Below are 22,128 nucleotides of genomic sequence, written 5' to 3' on the forward strand. Positions count from 1 at the left end.
ATGCTTATATTAGCCAAAGAAACACTTCAAAGGGTGAACCACTGCCTCTCTGGGTGACTGTGTATTATATATATATATACACACACACACACACACACACACACACACACACACACTCTCAACAATGGGAAACAGAAACAGTCTGTCACTTGGCACATCGGATATTAAATCTGCTAAGAGAACGGCTTTGAATCACTGGATGTAACACGATCGTAACGTTATAGACATTTTACACTTACCAGAGCTGTTGCAGTAGTCCACCTGCTCGGGAACCTGGATTGTAAAGGCGATCAAATCTGGACCAAGCAAGGATTCAGGCTTCCTGCTCTCCTTCAACCACTTACTCCTGTGCAGGTCTTTTGTGTCAGAAGGACCTTGCACCAATGGAATTAACTTCTCTTTCCCATTATCACCTTCATAATAAGAGATATCGAGAGGTTAGCACAATATATCAAAAGGCATCTTACACAATATACACATGTGAACACAAGGGGCATTCAACAGTGTGGAAATTTCTGGACAGGCCGTAAAAATAGGTTACTTTTTTCCTGTGTCCATGATTTTTTTTTTTTAGGCTGGTGGTACTTGACTAGATCATTTTGGTGGTAATGATCATCCTTTTACAGCTCACAGTAAGGCCCCTTGCAGACGAACGTTCCTCCCGCAGCGAGTCCGCAATGCAGCTCCCAGCGCTGCCAGGGGTCACATAGCTTTAGATTATGATGCTATGTAACCCTTACAGTTCTGGAATGTATTGGATAACACTGGCATAATGCTGCAACTGTTATCCAATACATTACAGAACTGTAAGTGTTACATAGCATCATAAATCAATATAATGCTATGTGAATCCCGTCAGTGCTGGGAGGTCAGGCCGGGAGCTGCGATGTGGACTCGCTGCGGGAGGAACGCTCGTCTCCAAGGGGCCTAAATGATACTGAGTTTTTATCAGTATACTGAGCCATAGACAAGGATTACTTATAATCATCATACATTATGGTTTTCCAATTTGTTCATAAAAAAAAGTTAGCTGTCTGTGATTTTGGGATAAGTTGTCCAGAAAAAAAGAAAAATTCTGGTTGGCAACTCTGATTCCAGCTTTTAGACCTTGATGACCTATTGTGTGGATAGGTTATCAATTTCAGATGGGTCGGCGTCCAGCACTTGGCACCCCAACCGATCAGTTGTCTTCGGCAGCCACTGAAACTTAACAGTTGACTGAGCTCCTTCCGTTGTGCAGCGGCCCTACCGGCGTATGACAGCTCTGCTCCCATTCAAGTGCATGTAACCAAGCACTACACAATGATCGGAGCCTTCTGCTTCCACTTCTGTCCACAGTTTAGTTTCCAGCGTCAGCCGAAAACAGCTTATTGGTGAAGGTGCTGGATGTTAGGTTATCAATATCATACTGGCGGGGGCCTATGTAGAAGATAGGTCATCAAAATCTAAAAGCTGGAATACCCTTTTACGGAGGTTATTCCCTGTAAAAAGAAAACTTTTCCCATCAAAGACTTCTGTACATGTAAATAATAGGGATAAGGCCTCCTTCACACATAAATTTGTTTGATTTTTTTTTTTTTTTGCAAGCCATGCATTTTTAAACAAGACACTATGAGGGACATTTATTAATGTGTTTATGCCACTATTATGGCACAAATAAGTCATAAATTATGGCACACTAAGTAGTTGTGTCATAATTTGCGCCTTTTTAAGCTTCTCACCACTTTTCTAAAGTGGTGAAAAATGGGAGCGGGACTTAGCAGGAGGTGACACAGCTGGTGTAAGTTATAGCTATAACAGGAAAAAATGCAACATATTGAAACATGCGTTTCTTCATGCAAGGTCAAAACACACCAGAAAATTTGCAAAAAATGTCATAGCCAGAGCATGCTGTCATAAAAAAAAAAAAGTCATGATCCAAAAAAATAAATGCACTGCAAGGCACTGAAAGGCCTTACAGCTAACAGAAAGGCACAAAATACACTTTATAAAAGCAGCAAAAAAAAAAAAAAAAAGCAAAGGTCAGTAAAAGCACCACAAAAATCCTATGTGTGAAAGAAGCCTAAAAATGGGAAACGGTAAGCCTTAACAAATGGTACACTGACATTTTGAAGAGGGAAAAACTCGAGCTGTTTATTAAACAGATTTAATGAAAGCAGCTTACGTGTAAATGATCCTTCCAGGCTGAAATTGTGCGATTCAATTTCATACTGAATTAAAAAAGGAAATAAACTCAGGGTTTTACAGGGCTCGTAAAAACCTGCGATTGGTCATGCTCGTCCCTGACAATATTCCCAGCTTCATAGAAACGAGCAAGTTAAAAATCAGTCATGGGCTTATCATCTTGGCAACTTTCCAAAATGACTTTATCGTCTATGACAATAAATTAGCAAGTAGCGGAGCTACTAATGAGTTTATAGTTTCATTTATTGAGGAGGTCATTGATTTATTAGCTATGTGGTACAACTACATTAATTGTTGGCTTCCAACCAGCAGACATGAACAGTGATATGATGCATTTCTTGGAGATTTGCTACAAGCATAAAGGTGCCCATTGGACTAAATTTGGTGAAAATGGACGATCTGAACCCTACGAAACGTTTATTGGGTGAGATGTAAAACATTGTTTATAAACGATCTGATTAGGTGACTGTTAAAACTGTTGTCATCTGGAAGTAAGTCAGCCATGTTTCAATTTTAGACAAAAGACCTTTTTAATGTTGACAAACCTTTCGTCCAAGAACAATCTTTCTTAGAAGAATGTTCCCAGAAAAACTCTTCCTTCTTCGTCCAAAGTCACAAAATGGAATGGCCAATATGGACTAAAATGTGTAAGACTGCATCTCTGAAACCATCGTTCCTTCAACAGTTATTCAACCATCAACCTACTTCTATCTAATATATATGGCCACTGTAAGGTGGCTGCCCAGGATTTTGATGACCTATCCCCAGGACAGGCAATCAATATCATATCAGCAGGGGTCCGCTACCTCACACACTCATCAATCCGCTGTAATGTGGTAGTTTCGGGGCTGGATTTACACTACACATTCACTTCAAAGGAAGCAATGCTGCAGTTACCAGCTCCATCCACTACACCATGGACGGAGCTGTGAAGTTCTAGTGTTGGACCTACAACTAAACAGCTGACTGGCGGGGGTGCGGGTGTCTTACCACCGTCCATCTGGTATTGATGGCCAACCCTGGTGATACAGTAAGCACCAAATATCAAAATTCTGGAAACCCATTTAAGGCTAAGTTCAATACGGCCAATCATGTAAAAGAGGTTCTCCGGGTTACTTCATATTTACGAACTACCCTCAGGATAAGTCATCAATATCAGTCCGGTGGGGGTCCGACACCCGGCATCCCCACCAATTGACTGTACGAGGAGACGCTGTGCGCACGTGCCATCTCCCTTCCTGTCTGCTGCTGCTTCCCCATAGACATACAGCGCAGAGCAGGAAGAGAGCACGTGCACACTGCGCCTGCCATCTCCTTATACAGCTGATCAACGGGGGTGTCGGGTGTCGCACCCTCGCAGATCTGATTTTGATGACCTATCATGAGGATAGGTCATCAATATGAAAAACCCCAGACAACCCCTTTGATGGCACAGTAGATTATCTAAACTTCTGTAGTAATAATGGAATTAATCAACAATAATCTCAGTGACCACATTGAAACAAAAATCTTTTAATTATATTTTGTGTGGATATTAACTCTAAGGATTAGTAAAATTTTATAGCATTTCATGTGAATAAGCTTTGAGGACTGGAGCTGGAAAACAGAATAAGGACTTCTGGTAGCTTTTAGGTATGTATGTGTTTTGCTTCCTAATACAAATTTCCATATTGAATATGAACTGCAGAGCATATTTAATGGTGATGCCAATCTGGTCCCAAATCCGAAGAAAGTCAATTACGTTTGCAGTTTTAGATGCAGAATTCACCCTTTTCAAATGAAAGTTGAGATCTGCTGGAAAACCACATCTAATCTTCACCAAAACCGCATTTAGTAGCTGTGGATTTTAGTGCAGATATGCTGCAGAAACACATATACAGTCAGGTCCATAAATATTGGGACATCAACACAATTCTAACATTTTTGCCTCTATACACCACCACAATGGATTTGAAATGAAATGAACAAGATGTGCTTTAACTGCAGACTGTCAGTTTTAAATTCAAATCCGGTGAACGGTGTAGGAATTACAACAGTTTGCATATGTGCCTCCCACTTGTTATAGGACCAAAAGTAATGGGACAGAATAAAAATCATAAATAAAACTTTCACTTTTTAATACTTGGTTGCAAATCCTTTGCAGTCAATTACAGCATGAAGTCTGGAACGCATAGACATCACCAGACGCTGGGTTTCATCCCTGGTGATGCTCTGCCAGGTCTCTACTGCAACTGCCTTAAGTTCCTGCTTGTTCTTGAGGCATTTTCCCTTCAGTTTTGTCTTTAGCAAGTGAAATGCATGCTCAATCGGATTCAGGTCCGGTGATTGACTTGGCCATTGCATAACATTCCACTTCTTTCCCTTAAAAAAACTCTTTGGTTGCTTTTGCAGTATGCTTTGGGTCATTGTCCATCTGCACTGTGAAGCGCCGTCCAATGAGTTCTGCAGCATTTGGCTTAATATGAGCAGATAATATTGCCCGAAACACTTCAGAATTCATCCTGCTGCTTTTATCAGCAGCCACATCATATCAATAAATACAAGAGAACCAGTTCCATTGACAGCCATACATGCCCAGGCCATGACACTACCACCACCATGCTTCACTGATGAGGTGGTATGCTTAGGATCATGAGCAGTTCCTTTCCTTCTCCATACTCTTTTCTTCCCATCACTCTGGTACAAGTTGATCTTGGTCTCATCTGTCCATAGGATGTTGTTCCAGAACTGTGAAGGCATTTTTAGATGTCGTTTGGCAAACTCTAATCTGGCCTTCCTGTTTTTGAGGCTCACCAATGGTTTACATCTTGTGGTGAACCCTCAGTATTCACTCTGGTGAAGTCTTCTCTTGATTGTTGACTGACACACATACACCTACCTCCTGGAGAGTGTTCTTGATCTGGCCAACTGTTGTGAAGGGTGTTTTCTCCACCAGGGAAATAATTATTTAGTCATCCACCACAGTTGTTCTCTGTGGTCTTCCGGGTCTTCTGGCGTTGCTGAGCTCACCGATGCGTTCCTTCTTTTTAAGAATGTTCCAAACCGTTGTTTTGGCCATGCCTAATGTTTTTGCTCTCTCTGATGGGTTTGTTGTGTTTTTTCAGCCTAATGATGGCTTGCTTCACTGATAGTGACAGCTCTTTAGATCTCATCTTGAGAGTTGACAGCAACAGATTCCATATGTAAATAGCACACTTGAAATTTTAGGCATTTTATCTGCTCATTGTAATTGGGATAATGAGGGAATAACACAACTGGCCATGGAACAGCTGAGAAGCCAATTGTCCCATTACTTTTGGTCCCTTAACAAGTGGGAGGCACATATGCAAACTGTTGTAATTCCTACACCGTTCACCTGATTTGGATGTAAATACCCTCAAATTAAAGCTGACAGTCTGCAGTTAAAGCACATCTTGTCCGTTTTATTTCAAATCCATTGTGGTGGTGTATAGAGCCAAAATTTTAGAATTGTGTTGATGTCCCAATATTTATGGACCTGACTGTAAATCCCCAGAAATGTGTGCATATGTCCATTCACCCGCACTCATATGCAGGAGGCCTAAGGGTGTCGATGTCACATTTTGCTGCCGACTCCCTGATTTGAATGGGTCCAAGGTCTGCATCTGTGTGTCCATTCCGCAAACAATAGAATATATCCTATGCTTGTCCACAGAATGTGGACCCATGGAAATCAATGAGTGTGCAACAAAATGCAGCATGCACATGGACCACATCATGTTTTTCCCTGTGCCCAGGCCAGTGATAGTAGTCGTGATGTCACTGGCCTGCCGGAAACAGCGAGAAGGGTTAGGGCTATATGCCAACATTTAGAAATAGAAAAGGCATCATAGAGATCTCAAAAAGTTGAAAGGGGTTCTCAAAGATAAAAAAAAAACTTGGCGGCTTTATTCCAAAAATAGCCCACGCCTGTCCATGGGTTGTGTGACGTATAATACCACAGCTCCATTAAAGTAAATGGGGTTGAGTTCTCAAACAGCTTATCGGAAGGGGTCTCGGGTGGCGGACCCCTGCCGATTAGATGCTGATCTATCCAACGGATAGATCATCAGTAATAAAAAGGTGTAGAACCCCTTTAAGCCAAGCCTGCTCTACCGGTTCAAAAAAAGCATACTCACCTGCTATCTATCCATTCCGGCTTCTTGATTCCCTACTGCGTCCATCCAGATGCATGGGGTCACGTGTACCACTGCAGTCAAAGACTGCCCTTACTGGTGATAGGTCCCCAAGTGTCACGTGACCCAGCACTGACGGGGACACATCACTGCTGAAGACAGTCATTGCCTGCAGTCGCACATGTGACCCTGTCCATACAGAACTTTACAGATGGGGACCGGAAGACTAACGAAGAAAGGCAGGGAGCCGGACTGGAGCGGCAGGGAGCAGGTGAGTAGGCTTTTTTCTGATTGTACAGTAGGCTTGGTTTAAAATTTTAAAACACGCAAAAACAAAAGTACAATAACACAGAAATGCAAAACATATTCAATTCTGGAACATAATGAAACTGTCTGTTACAGGAGATGGTGCAGAACATGACTTCCCTGTGGCCGATAAAGAAAAGTGTCTGGCATGTACAGTTAAACAAGTCAATGTTTAATTAAACTAATTGAGTAAAATTAAGTCATGTTTTTTAAGTAAAGAACTTGTTAATCCCTGGAGAAACAAAGCATTACATAATGTTGTCATGTTTGCGCCTTACAATGAAAGCAGAACAAATTTCCTTTCAGACGTGCCGTGCACTTGGCAGTCTTTGCTTAGAGTTTTGAGCCTTCGAAACACAGAAAAGTCTTGTGTCAATGAAAAAAATGATTTTTTTTTTAATCTGACCCTTAACATTCGGAGCACAGAGCCTTCCCTCCCATTAAAAAGCACCAACCAGGGCAAAGCAGATCTGCCAATTATCACCCAGAATGACCCAGAATGGACAAGGAGTGTGCAGTTCATCACATACTGTTAGCAATTGTGGTGCTGTTTACAATGTACTTTATGACCCACCTTGAATAAAAGCACAGGAACAGAAATCTAGCACCAGAATACAAAAATGAAAATTAAATTGTACTCCGCAATAGCTATAATGTATTATGCTGGCATGATAAAATTAAAACACGCTAAATCTCTGATTCATAGGAACAATGAATAAATTCTTGTTTCAGTAACTCTCCTTGTAAAAAGTAAGGCCAATTCTCCTATACAGGCAATAAACTTTTATACGGTCCAGCTGCACATACCTGGGGCTTTGGCACAAATTTTTATTGATCCCAGGGTCCCGGAGACACATTTGACCAATGATGTGCTGCAGAATTTCAGTTCAACATTCTGGATAGAACCCTCCAGAGTTGGCAGCGCATTCTTGGATTTCACACCTAATAAAAGAAAGCTGCAAATGTACTAGCCTGTTGAATTGTAATATACTTTAATATTCATTCAATCGGACAGTAAAAACTATCATTTCGCTTCTTTTGCTTTTTTTTTTTTCGTTTTAATTATCAAACATCAGAAAGCAGAATGGATTCATATTCATACACTATTCATTTTAATGCATTCACAAGATGTTCTGCATTACCCTGTTTGAAGTTGCGCCGTTCTGCAGGTGTCCAGGATTTGGCAGGAGGGTCTGTGGCACAGTCCTCCAGCTAACAGCACAGGGAAATATTCACTAACGCCCACTCATGCACCTTGTATAGGTTTGGAACGATCTGACACCCCATATAATCAGACCACGAAGTGCAATAACTTGGCTTACAAGTGCCATTTCAAAGGATCTGTTCACATTAGTATCATGTCGTCCCCTATCAGGGCAGACGGAGCCATTGCAAAACAGACCACATTGACTTGACTTGAAATGAGACTTCAGTCTCAGTGTGAACAGAGTCTAATACAGGCATCCTCAAACTGCGGCCCTCCAGCTGTTGCAAAACTACAACTCCCAGCATGCCCGAACAGCCTACAGGTATCAGCCTACAGCAGGGCACTGTGGGAGTTGTAGTTTTACAACAGCTGGAGGGCCGTCGTTTGTGCATGCCTGGTCTAATATGTGGCCTAATTAAACATGCATAGTAAAGGTGAAAACTAATGTTAGTGATGAGGCGCTCTTATGGTCCGGGGATGTAAATTTCACATTCTGTAGACTCTTAGCTCTTGCATAACTCACTAATCAGGTTTAGAAGTGTTAGATCACGTCAATAAACATATTTTATTAAATACATTGATTTTTCAATGTACGATTTTGCACAATGCACACTCTTCAGTCAGGGTCCCCGTCATTGTTGGTAAACCTGCGGCATCCTTTCTCATTATTTTGCAGTGAGCATGGCCAGGGTCTCGGCAGCGCGCATGTGCATAGCACGCGCAGTACTGTAGCTCTCGGTCCAGCCGTCTCTTTGCAGCTCTACAGACATGAACAGGACGGCTACTGGCAGGGATGATCAAGCTGCTGGGAGCTATGAAACACTGATGTCTATCGCAGCATAGTACTTATCGTAATACTAAATACGACTGGGTACTAGGAGGAGAAATGGGGTAAGAATAAATTGTACAGGGAGGCAATATGTTTTTTAGACATAACTATGGTAAACTGGCATAACATTTAAAAAAAAAAAGAACGATGTAACATAGGGTGCACTATTAGATTACATCATTATTATTTTCAACAGCAAGAAAAATAAAAATAAAATAAAAACATGATTTAAACAATACGTCATTTTTGGATGACACTTTCCCTTAAACGGGGCTATCCCACAGACTGTTTTCCATCCTTCCCATAGAAGTGAATGGACTATCATGTGCACGATCACTTCATTCAGAAAGAAGACTTAGGGACACACTGTTCTTGCAAACGCTAAGTGGCCCTGTTTTGTAGTCGAGTCCAAATTGATGGAAGGCAGGGCCAGCAATACCATATTGTGGCACATTATACCACCCCAACAGAGCCAAATACCACAATCACAAAATACATCCCCAAAAACTTCCACTGGCCGGCGTTGAGGAGGGCTCAGGCAGCCCTCTGGGCATTGGCCCACCGGGAAATTTCCCTGTAAGGTCTATGGCCAATCCTAGGGGTCCTAATTATTGGACCCTCCCTGTAAATCCGACAAAAATCATTCATCTAGTGGATAGGTGATAAATGATTTCTATGTGAAACACCCTTTACTGCCCAATGGTCAATATATTGATATTACTTTTCCAGGAAGAATAACAGAGGAATGGTACAACGCAAAGTTCTAAGGAGAAGTGCTGCAGCATCGTTATTTCCTAAGGAATACAAGCAATATCAATAAATACATATATAAATGTATGTGTGTGTGTATATATATATATATATATATATATTGCACTGCTTATCAGAATGAAGTACATGATGGGATTAGTAAGCTGAAGGAAGTGTTTGTTTTATAGAAATACAATGGTGCTCCACTCTACATCGCTGTGCTGTGCATCTAGTCCAGCCTGCAAGTCTGGCCAGTCAATGGAGAATAAGTTGGCTGGCCTGTAGAGTCCGTCACATACTTGTTATACTCCCCGCATGTGCCAGCGTTTATCAAGTCGGAGTCTTTAGACAGCATGGAAGTGATGCTTAATACAGGAAAGTATGAATTCACTTTCAAGCATTCCTCCTCCCGAGGGAGCAATCCTACTGTCAGACAGCGGACTGCAAGCCTGGGCTGCACTGATCTGACAACATAAAAACTGATGGCAGATCAGAAACACTTGGCCCACCTACATTACCCGCTTCTCTATCTCAATTCTCACAGTCTATTAGATCATTCCTCTTCTGTCTGGCAATGTGGACAGACCGAGAGACTCGATTATTTCACTTAACAAGTCGGCATCACTTCAAGTCTCCGTATCACCGCATTTTCCAGGGTTACTTCTCGAGCTCCACACCTGTCCGACTGCGGGAGGTGTTAACAGCAGAGACTAGACTGAAGACAATCGCCTGGCACGGCTTATCAATAACACAGACAGATAGTTTGGAGAATAGTCTTAGCTTGGAAATAGTCGTCACCTAGCCAAAATCACAAGTACGGTTCAACATTTCCTCAGTGTATTTCATAAACCAAAGTCCCAAGTCTCTAAAGGTTTTTATAATAAACCTATTTTCTTAAAAACATTTAAATGCATTCTTCACCTGTTCACAATTGTGCCATTTACCCCCCCCCCCCCCCCAGCCCGAGCAGATGCATTTTCCGTTTTGTTACGTATTTATAGTACACGTGTCTTTGAAAGCCATAACTAGCTTTTCTTTCTGTTAGGTTATGTAAATAATTTTAGCTTTATTGGGGCTTAAAATTGATTTTTTGCATTTTTTTTGTTTTTATTTTTATTCGGGGAAATGTTTTATTTTATTTAAACTGTGACCCCTTTCTATAACAGTTGTTTTACTATAGGGTGATATACGGTTTAGAGTCGCTGAGAGCAGGGGTAGAAGCTGCGTTGAAGGTAAAGCCGAGAGGGACGTGCGCGTGCTCCCTAGGGAGGGTAGAGGCTGCCTACACCTATGAGACCACGAATGCCGGGAGAATGTGACCCAAATATAGGAGTCACATTGGACTGCTGAGACATATAGCAGGAGACTGGGAGTTGGGAAAATTCTGACTTTCAGAACATGGATGGAAACATAGCGCACCTGTCAAAAGTTCATAATGGACAGCACCCGCACTGGACACCTACCCATTCAAGATAATGGTTATATGCACATGCGAGATTTTTTGCACAGAACATTGTTATAATTTTCCCACATGACTCATTGGGTCTGTGAAAAAAAAAAAACGGACAGCACACATACAACACACATGTGGGGCTCAATGAAAGAACTCCACATTAGACATGAGAGAATTGATTCTGATTAATTGATTCATCTCATTAGCCAGACTTTTTCACCTGGGGGCATCCCCATAGGTGAAGAAGTGCCCCCTGGCCGTATGATTGACAGGGCTGGACAACCCCCTCCCCGTCAGTCTATTGTCTGCGCTGTTTGCGAAGCTCAAATTCTGCTTCAGGAGCAGCTACTGCGCAGCACCTGCTCCCGAATGCGAATTTGAGCTCAGGCAGAAGACTGATAGGGACAGGAGAGATATTTGGTCCTATCAATCATACAGCAGTTGGGTGCTTCTTCACTTATGGGGACAGCCCCTCAAACAGGTGAAGAAGTCTGGCTAATGAGACAAACTGATTCGTTAGAACTGATTCGCTCATCTCTGATCCAAATCCATGTTCACCACCCAGAATAAGGGCTTGTTCACACGAACGTATGGGTTCCGTTCCATGCATTGGGGCCGCAATTTACAATCTGCAATGCATGGAGAACGTTCGTGAGGCCTCCGGGACGGATCCAGACCCATTCAACTTGAATGGGTCCGCATCCCTCTGTTCCGCAAAAAGATGAGACATGTTCTATATTTGTGCGGAACGGAACCCTACAGAAACACTCTGTAGTGCTTTTGTGGGTTTCCATTCCGTGCTTCCGTTCCGCACCGCTCCGTATCTCAATTGAATAGGTCCGCATCAGTGATGCGGAATGCACACGGAACGGTGTCCGTTTATTGCGGATCCACATATGCGGTCCGCAATACGGCAACGGAACCAATACGTTTGTGTGAACAAGCTATAAGGATGAGTTTCCCATCATCCGTCTGAAAGGGGCCTTTCGGCCTCTTTCACGCTGGTGAGGGCGGGATAGGATGCGGGTTCGTTCAGGGAAAATCATTGCGTTCTTCAGTTTTTTCCTCGTGAGTGCAATGCGCTTTGCACGCGCGTGATAAAAAACTGAATGTTTGGTACCCAGACCCGAACTTCTACACTGAAGTTCGGGTTTGGGTTCGGTGTTCTGTAGATTTTATTATTTTCCATTATAACATGGTTATAATGGCAAATAATAGCATTCTTTAATACAGAATGCTAAGTCAAATGTCAATTGAGGGTTAAAAAATTATAAAAACATAACTCACCTCATCCACTTGATCGTGCAGCCGGGATCCTCTTCTTTAAGGACCTGCAAAAGGATCTTAAGCTGACGTCATCACGCTCACCAGGTGTTGAGCGCGGTGACGTCAGCGCAGGTCCTGCTGAATGAAGATAGAAGGTTCTTCTATTTTTTTACCTTCAATGGACATTTTACTTAGCATTTTGTAGTAAAGAATGCTATTATTTTCCATTATAACCATGTTTTAATGGAAAATAATAAAGTAAATGGGGTCCCAGTTCGCTCATCCCTCGTCTCCTTAGCAACCATCCGTGAAAATTCCATCCGCACTTGCTTGCGGATGCTTGCGATTTTCACGAAGCCCCATTCATTTCTATGGGGCCTGCGTTGAGTGAAAAGCGCAGAATATAGAGCATGCTGCGATTTTCACACAACGCACAAGTGATGCGTGAAAATCACTGCTCATGTGCACAGCCCCATAGAAATGAATGGGTCAGGATTGAGTGCGGGTGCAATGCGCTCACCTCAAGCATTGCACCCGCGCGGAATTCTCGCCCGTGTGAAAGGGGCCTTAGAGATGTCCTCCAAAGGTAAAACCAAATGGGCACACAACATGTCCAACCACACAGCTGTACTCAACCTAGGTTCAGGGCAGGGGGCTACACAATGATTTGGTCAGATGGATGGAACTGTGAATATTTCCGTTATTCCACCATGCTCTGAGCCAATCAGGCTTTTCATGACTTCCAACTATGCCGGACACACTACTACTCACATTGTTAGTAGAGGTCACCAGGTTACGCATTGCCATTATCTTTGGTTTTGCAGTAGCCAAATTATTTTTGATTTCCGAAGTTTTCAATAACTTTGCTTAAACTTCCTGAAAACTCCATCAAAATATAATTTAACGTCCATCTGTCATCTAACAGATGTACTTTAGCACGGTCTTGCTTCACTAAGGCAAATATAACAATGACGTCTCATTTACAGTATGCTTAATCAATTGTTTGTGGTATTACAGACACATTTGTAACTGGATACCAGCAGATATAAAATATAAATGGATATCTATGAAATGAAGCTGCCAGTCTGAGACTCTTCTGCCGAATAAACTATTATGTACCAATAAAAAAAAAACTGAGCTATTTACAAGAAACACTGGTATGAACTAATGCTTGTCCCCATCTGTGTATTGCCTTACATGGTCATCATGTGCATCGATCTACAGGCTTCCATGAGTCCCAAATACTGTGCATCACAAAGGCAACCCATGTCTAAGTACAAGCTGTCCGAGCAAACAGCTGAGGGTAGCCTCTGTCCAACCAGACATGCAGGGGAAATGTAGCATCACATGCTGGTCAGTCTAATGATTGGATGACCATGTAAAGTATACACAGATGGGGGACATGCGGGCTCAAAGAAAGGGGATCCGAGCGGAGATCTCCTAATAACGTACCATACATATTCCACAGCACAGTACAGAGAAATATTCCCCCCAAAAAATATGTATGCATGGACCGAAAGAGGTTGCGGCTGGGATTTTTGGGCAGTGCTAATCTTTCTGGGGAACAAAGAATTTGACATGCTGAAATTCAACTTCAGATACAAGGGAAAAGTTGGGCTGTATCAGTACAGATAAGGTTGCCAATCCCACAGAAATCTGCAGGACCTGACGAAATGTATCCAATGCATGTGTGTATGCCCAGTTTTACTGCCAATTTCATAGAAAGTTCCTTATTAGGGTTGTGCAATAACGGGGGGCAAAGGGAGCAAAAAAAAAAAAAAAAACACCACACACACTTGGCTTGACATTTACAGGGAAGCTTACTTACCTGATTCTCAGCACTGGCTCCCTGCTCCTTCTCCTCCAGGCCTGGGTTGCTCTACTGGGATTTCTCGCTGAAAACATCTGGATTGACATCGCTTTCAGCCAAGCACTGGCCGGATTTCCTTGTGTCATGTGACCATTCATTATGTCGCTGGTCACCGCCACGGCCAGTGACTGGCTGCAGTGATGGCAAACCGGCTGTTTACAGCAAGGAAGCCTAAAGGAGCATCACATGCTGGGAGGAGCAGGTGCTAGGAAGCAGGTAAGTAAGCTTCCCTTTACAGGTCCGGCCAAGTGGGGAGGAGGGTCTGCCAAACTCACCGCCCCCCCCTTCCCCAAATCTCGCACAACCCCTTTATACTATTATGCAACAATCAGCCAACAATGCCACTGCCATTTTAAATCCACCAAAGTCAGGAACACTCGTCTATTATTCAAGAGAACACCAAACTCCAGAAATCTACTTTACAGTCATTGAAATGCTTCAATCGTGTGTTGTGTGTGATTTATGATTGAAGTAGAAGCAAACCTCTGCATGTCAGTGCAGCTTTACGCATTCAAGAAATCATCCTACAGAGCTGGAAAAGCTTTCCTGATGAGGTGTGATCTCGGGGAACACATAAAACCTGCACGGGTAAAGGTTACTTTAATTGGACATGGTAGTGGATTCCAGAGCATACCGGAGGCATACAGTACAAGGGTGAAGAAAACTGAAAAGGGATTAAAATGGATATATAAGGAAAAAAGGCAGTATATGGAGAAGGTAATATGTACGGTATAAAAGGGTTACCCAGCGCACATGCACCATAAGGGCAAGTTCAGTGATATAAAAAAAAGCAGTCTGACTATTCAGGAACCGATGGTTACTTTAGAAAGGATAATGAAAGACAATCAGTACACAGTAATAGAATAAAATTAAATAAATAAAAATTAAATTTTTTATCTTAAAAGGGATCAAATATTTAACTAAATAAAATGAGAGTAAAAAATGTAATTTTTCTTACTTAATTTTCTCATTGTAGACTATTTCAGTTTCTGTATATGATTAAGGGGGCAGCCATCTTGCCTGAGCTGCTGAAAACTGCATTTTAACAAATGCTTTATGGCAGTCGCATGGATCATAGCCACAATAGACTGGAGATGTTTGGTGATATCTATAGGAGAGTTTTTCAGACCTACGCTGTGACCTGTGCACGGCTTATTGTGCAGCGAGGGGGAGGAGATAAGTTGTGATCGTCACCTACTATGAACGATAGATCCTGTGCTATCTGTACAGGAGTTATAGTTTTCTCTGTAATCCTGAAATAACTACTGAAAAGTGATCTCTACAGAACAAAAATTGTCAGCATATTATTAGCCTAGTGGCCAGAGTGAAGACTGCACAAATCTAGGACTTGTTTTTCAAACACAGATTGTGACATGAAAAACTAAAAACAAAAATCATCAAAACTTCTCAAAAATAAATCAAATTCTTATAAAAAAATAATAGTTCATTTTCTGATGACACGTTCTTTTTAGGGAAAACAAAAAGCAGCTGTTGTGATCAGATGATCAGTGCAACCTAAATAAGGTCTCACATGGCTGTTTGACGACTGAACCTGTTTTCCGGACTACAAACCATGGATCTAAAAAAAAAAACATGGGCACCGGCCGTGTGCACCCTGCATTGCGGTGCGGACCCACTGACCTCGATGGGTCCATGAACCGCAAGATGCGGCCAAAGACAGGACATGTCTCTTCCGGGTCCGCACCACAAAAGCTAAGATATGTCCTATATTTGTCCGCAACATGCGGATTGCTGACCCATTAAAAGACATTGGGTTCTCACCGCAATGTGGGGTTCACACGGCTGCTGCCAATGTTTTGCGGATGCACAGTTTGCAGTTCGCAAAACGGTTACGGCCATCACACGGTCATGTGATTGGGGTCTAAGGCTGGGGCTACACAGTGGCATGTCCTGTGACAAGTTGCAAGTCACATTCAACTTACACCAAAGATAATGGAGAAAAAGTCACATGCGACTTGCAACACAACATCTATCTGGTACAGACTTCTTTTAAAAGTCACGTGTTGCTCTGGAACACCATTGACATTCATTAGATCCAATGGTGCGAGACATATAAGTATGCAAGTAAAGCACAAAGTAGGTAGAAAACAGTGATGTCAGCTGATACACGACGTCACCACTGTGGTCAGTGACTGACTCCAGTGAATCCTTTATTGGACGGACTTTACAGAAAGTGTGCCATGAAATCCAGCAGCATAGTTTTGGCTGTATCCCAGCCTTTGTCAAGCCTAATGCTGCTACTTCTCTTCATTTACTATACGGTCGACTGCTGAGGATCTGCGGTCGTGGCTCGGCTGTTGCATTACCGGTGTGGCCATTTATGTCCTGTGGGTGCTGCTCTACAAACATTTTTGTCTGACTCCAGGGTAAGTGATGGAGAGGCGGACTACATCTCATGATGCAAGGGGGCTGGTCACTGTCGCGTCCTGCTATTGGCTGCACCCCCTGCTGTCGGGGAGATGCAGCGTTGACCGTGCAGGGATCCGGAGTGATGAGGTGCTGGGGAGCGGAGTAAGGATGATCCATAGGAGGGACCTGGGCATTGTGGGGGGCATTTTTAGAACTGGATAACCCCTTTAAAGTTTGTGGGTGTAACGTGAAACAATGTGGAAAAGTTCTAGGGGTATGAATATTTTTTCAAGGCACTGTACGAAAATACATTGATAATATATGGAAGAACCAGTCTAGTCTATGATCAAATTATAATATAGGAAATATGTACAGTATTTTTCGCCCCATAAGACGCGAGGAGGGGCGTCTGTGAAGATTTATACCTGTGGGTTTCCTGTCCTGGGAGGTGGATCCCTCTCTCCTCGTGCTGTCATAGGACGAAGGGATAAATGACCCTGCATCTTATGGGGCGAATACTAATGAAGTACCGGAGGATTGGGAAGCTGTGAAGGCTCTGTACTCACTGCTTCCTGGTCCTCGACTCGGCTAACGGCTGTGCAGGGCTGCGTACAGCATGAGGGCACTCTGTGACCTCACACTGTGCGCCGCGATACACACCCGACAGCTGGATGAAGAGGATCGCGATGGTGAGAAACGGTGGCGTCCAGGAGCAGGAGAGGCGAGGTTTTTTTTGTTTGTTTTTTTGCACTGGGGGCTGATGGCTGACATATGGGGGCTGATGGCTGACATATAGGGGCTGATATATGGGGCTGATGGCTGACATATGGGGGCTGATGGCTGACATATAGGGGCTGATATATGGGGCTGATGGCTGACATATGGGGGCTGCTTGCTGACATATGGGGGCTGATAGATGGCTGAAAAGGTTGATCTGAAGCATTGAGGGTCTGATTTGAGGTATGATTGACATTGGGGGTCTGATCTGAGGTCTGATTGACATTGGTGGTCTGATTGGGGCTGTAAGCTTAGGTCTGATTAACTTTAGGGGTCTGATTGCTGGTCTGACCTGAGGTGTAATGGCAAATATTTTTTTCTTATTGTTCTCCTCTAAAACCTAGGTGCGTCTTATGGGGCGAAAAAGACGATGAATGCCTGATGCTATCTAACCAATAAATGTATGCAGAAAATCGTATACAAGATCTTTTTCTCATAACGTAATTTACATGCAATATTTGACTTCCCTGGAAAGATCATGAAGAATGATGGCAAATTCAGCTTAGTCCAAACCCAGCATAATGCCCCACAGAGGGATACACACAGCCTGATCAGAGTCTGTGCAAACCAATCATTTTACCACCAGCTTTATACTTCTTGAAAATCTCATATAAAAAGCACCTGCTTAAAGTGAGTAATGGAGTTTTATTTTTATCGCACTAAGGAACAGTGTATGTAACCTATCCCGCCTTCCTCCCCGGTGGAATATATTTAAGCTTATATAACAGCGCACATTACCGACACATAAAGACCCTGTGATCAGCAATTTGGACAGAAGACAGCAACCTGTAAGGGCACACTGTATCCCTCCCAAGTCCACCGCACGATTTACCCTATTTCCAGACTTAAATTACACATCTACAGTGATGTCATATACAAGGGAAAAACTGAGACACAAGCAGATATGCTGCAAACATGGTATGCCTTTAATACCAAGCGTACAGAATGCTGTACCTGCTTCATACAATCAATAATGGTGCAAAAACAAAAAGGTTATATGCGCTAGGTTAATAATTTGTAGCTTCTGAGTTCTTCTGGAGCTTAAATGTATGTCTGGGTCTTTCCTCGGTACACAAAATTTTAGTGGCTAATAAGCATTTGTATCTAATTAAATTTTGAGTTTAGAGTGCTTACTCATTTATTTATCATTTGCTCGAAGAGGATCTCTCATTAGGTTTCACAATACAAACTAGATACATAACTAAATTAGACCTGATGAGATTGGTGTACTTACTATGAAAATCCATGTCACAAAGGCAGAGTAATATTATTTTTTAAGATTTCCCACTGGATATTAAAATGGGCATTTTAAAAGTCCAGACCAAGCTGGACTCCTAAACTACAGTTATTGGACTCCTAAAATGCTCATTTTGTTACCAGGTGAGAAAACTTTCAAAAAATTATACTGACATTCTGACATGGATTTTTAAAGTAAGTACACAAGCCTCAATAGGGCCAAGAAATCTGTTTAATAATGTATGCGATTTATATTAAATCTGGTTACCAATCTTCTGACTTCAGAATGTTTGGAAATAGACTTAGAACCCTTCCCAGATTGGTGGGCAGCAACAATTGCTTCTCTACAATCAAAGCTGATGACTTTCCTCCTTGGCATTGTGTTAACGCTGCCAGAACCCTTGCTGTTTTAGAGGTAGTCACGCTCAATTAATTAATAGTATTTGATTAGCAGCACCTGACTGCTACTTACCCTCTTAATTCCTGATGAAGCAGTAGGGGTGTACTTAACATTTCTTGCTAATTTTCAGCTTCTGCATTTTGGCATAGTTTTAAATAAATAAGAATTAAATTTATCATGTGTTGCTTTCATCTGAGGTTGTATTTATATAGTTTTGGGACCTTCTAACAACCAGATATATTTTTTTTGTTATATCTCCCGATATGTAAAACCATAGAATTCAAAGAGGGTGTACTTTGTTTTTCTCATGACTGTAGATTTGGAATCTTGAATTTAAGAGCTTTTCTATAACATTTTTTGAATTCATTTGCCAAGATTATTGAGACACAAAGGGGTTTTCCAAGATTTTAATACTGATGCCCCACCTCCTGTATAGGTCATCAGTACCTGATCGGTGGGAGTCTGACACCCGGGACCCAAGCCGCCTTCCTTGCTGGCATATATTTAGACCATTTTCTACTTCTAAAACAGACATAGAAAATTACAAATGAGATGGGCCCGCTGGCCCGCCCTTTTCCTCATCCACAGCACGCCCCCATTTTTAGACCTGGTGTGAGTGGTGCAAAAGGGGAAAAAGTTGCCGATTGTGGCACAAATAACCTTTGTAACGCAATCTGCAACAGATATACACCAAAAAGCTGTGTATATCTGTTCATAAATGGCCACCAGTGTCTTTATAATTAAAGTATATAAAAAAAAATCACAGTTCCTACTGAGTTTTGCATCTGTAAATAGATTAGTAATTCACTGCCTGAAAGAACAGTAAAAACAAAACAAAATACTTTATAAGAATTTTTCAGCAAAATCACTGCCATCAATAGCCACATTCAGTATGTAGCTACCACTTACTGTGGACTTTTCTAAACTACACACGGCACCTAACCAACCACATCACAGAAGTCAGTGACCCAACACTGGGAGGTTGTCCTGCAGAAAGATCAAAGACTTATGACTGCTCGAACTAGGTGCTGAAAGAACGCAAAGCTTCAGAAAAGGAAATCACTATTGCTAATGTGTTTCCAATCAAGATATCCCAGACGTGCAATTGGGGTTCAGATCCTCTTATTTTATGAAGATACATAAAGGATATTGCTGATCTGCAGAATAATTCCTTTTACAGTCACATAAGGCAGACCAAACTTTGAACTACGGCTTAAATGCCAACAATTTGAAATTAAACTGCATATCCTTGTGTGCCATTTAGTTCCAGAAGATTAAATGGCAGGATAGATACATATGAGATAGACTAGAAAATCAACATATACTGTATATCCACTGAAGTATATTCTCATATGTATACGTACCTTTTAATTCTGCAGTTACAAAGCTGAGGGAATGAGAGGTAGGAGAACACCCAGGTGTGATAGACTGGGTTCACATCACGTTTTTTCCCATCCATTTAACGTATACGTTAAGCGGATGCCTCGGACTGATCCCATACAGTGGCATCCGTTGACCATAGAGTTCAATTGTAAAAAAAAAAAAAAGTATCTGCAGGATACAAGAACATGGTGTGCTGAGTTTTAAAATCCTTTTTTTTTATGTATACGTCAAACAGAGGCATGAAGCGCACTGTGTGTTCTGCTTTATTGTATTATTATACTTATAACAGGCGTTGGCAAAAAGTAGGGCTTGGAGATTTTGTCCCCCTCATGAAAATCTTGATTATTTTCATAAGGACTATTATCAATTTTCATCTTTTTTTTTGTAGCCATTTTTACACCATTTTGGGGTACATATAACTTATTAACTTTCACTAACTTATTTTGGGAGGTAATGGAGAAAAAAGCTATTCCGCCATCTTTCTCTGCACTTTATATCTGCGACATATATATATATAAATCTGGAAAAAGGACGGCACTCCAGCTGGATGAAAGTGAGGTTTTTCTTTATTCAACCATACGGTGCAACGTTTCGCCTCCAAAACTGAGCCTTTCTCAAGCAAGGCTCAGAAAGCTTGAGAAAGGCTCAGTTTTGGAGCCGAAACGTTGTACCGTATGGTTGAATAAAGAAAAACCTCACTTTCATCCAGCTGGAGTGCCGTCCTTTTTCCGGATTCATTGATTGGGGTAAGAAGTCGATTCCCCTGGAACGTGCACCCATTTTTTCTCATTGCAGTCAGTGCCGCCATTTTTCTTCTATATATATATATATATATATATATATATAGATATATATATATATATAGATATATATATATATATATTCCCTTGGTGCTATTTTGGGATACATTTATTCATTTTCTTGGGGGGGATAGGAAAAAAATTCAGTTTTTATGTTGCATTTTTTACTTTGTTCTTGGGGCAGTTTAAATAACATGCTATCTTTATCATACATTTTGGCAATAACATGTATTTTCTGTGTGCTTTTACCACTTTTTTGGTTTATTTGTATATTAAAAATGTTTTTTTTATTTTTTATTACTACGTTTTTTATTCCAGCTAGGGGACATTGCTTTCATAATGCATAAATATACATTATATTCCAATGCATTATAGCTTATATTGTAACAGCGAAAGGCTGTCTATTAGGCTGTGCCACATAGGCATACAGTCAGGGCAGGCCAGGGGGCTGTTACTAGGTCCTTGGATACCATGGCAATGCATCAGCACCCTATCCCTGCATTTATGGGGGACAGATGTTCACAGACAAAGCCCCCTTCTTGGTAGATGCCGCAGTCACTATTGAACGCAGCACTTCAGTAGTTTAAGCTGCTGTTACAGTGGAAGCCTGCCGTGATCTAGAGTTGTATATCAGTGCAGCCTACGTGGCGTCTGTTCAGTTCCTGGCATGGGCAACAGGGACTGATCAGACTCTACATAGGCTGCGCATAGCCATAAATCCAGAACAAAAACTCTATTTTGGAATTTACCTGAAAATAGGGGCTAATTAATGTTATTAATTCGATTAAGCAACCAGTCCTACTAAAAAGTAAACTAAACAAAAGAAGTAGTAGCAATGTATATTCTACAACTGCAAAGTGAAAAGTTCCAAGCATTGTAAACTACAGAACAGCAGACAGAAAAGACTATTAATCTTGGAATTATCTGCAACGGGAGAACTCGTTTTTCTCTGGTCCAGGTGGGGCCTGCTGCCTATCCGAAATAAAGATTGTCTGTCTTTTGTCTGCCAGCCACCAAGCCACACAAATTGTTCCCTGCACCGTCACCTGCTCCCAGCTGTGCCTCCGCTGGAAATTATTCCACCATTTCACTTCAGGATTGATGAGATGCTTGGATGATAAAGAGGGCAATTTTGGACAAGTAAAAACAATCTCTCACATAAAA

At 41.8% G+C, this 22,128-nt stretch overlaps 1 protein-coding gene across 7 annotated transcripts in view; it reads right to left on the reverse strand.

Moving 5' to 3' along the window:
• Positions 1 to 22,128, reverse strand: part of VPS13B (vacuolar protein sorting 13 homolog B) — a 988,099-nt gene that overhangs the window by 682,817 nt on the left and 283,154 nt on the right. For all 7 annotated transcript variants that reach the window (XM_044295329.1, XM_044295331.1, XM_044295327.1 and 4 more), the window contains 2 exons: positions 7,431 to 7,565; positions 240 to 413 (listed from right to left, as the gene is read on the reverse strand). In XM_044295329.1, coding sequence (XP_044151264.1) covers positions 240 to 413; positions 7,431 to 7,565 — 309 coding nt within the window. The remainder of the gene's footprint in view (positions 1 to 239; positions 414 to 7,430; positions 7,566 to 22,128) is intronic.

The sequence above is a fragment of the Bufo gargarizans genome, chromosome 5 (assembly GCF_014858855.1).
Source record: "Bufo gargarizans isolate SCDJY-AF-19 chromosome 5, ASM1485885v1, whole genome shotgun sequence".
Taxonomy (NCBI): Eukaryota; Metazoa; Chordata; class Amphibia; order Anura; family Bufonidae; genus Bufo; species Bufo gargarizans.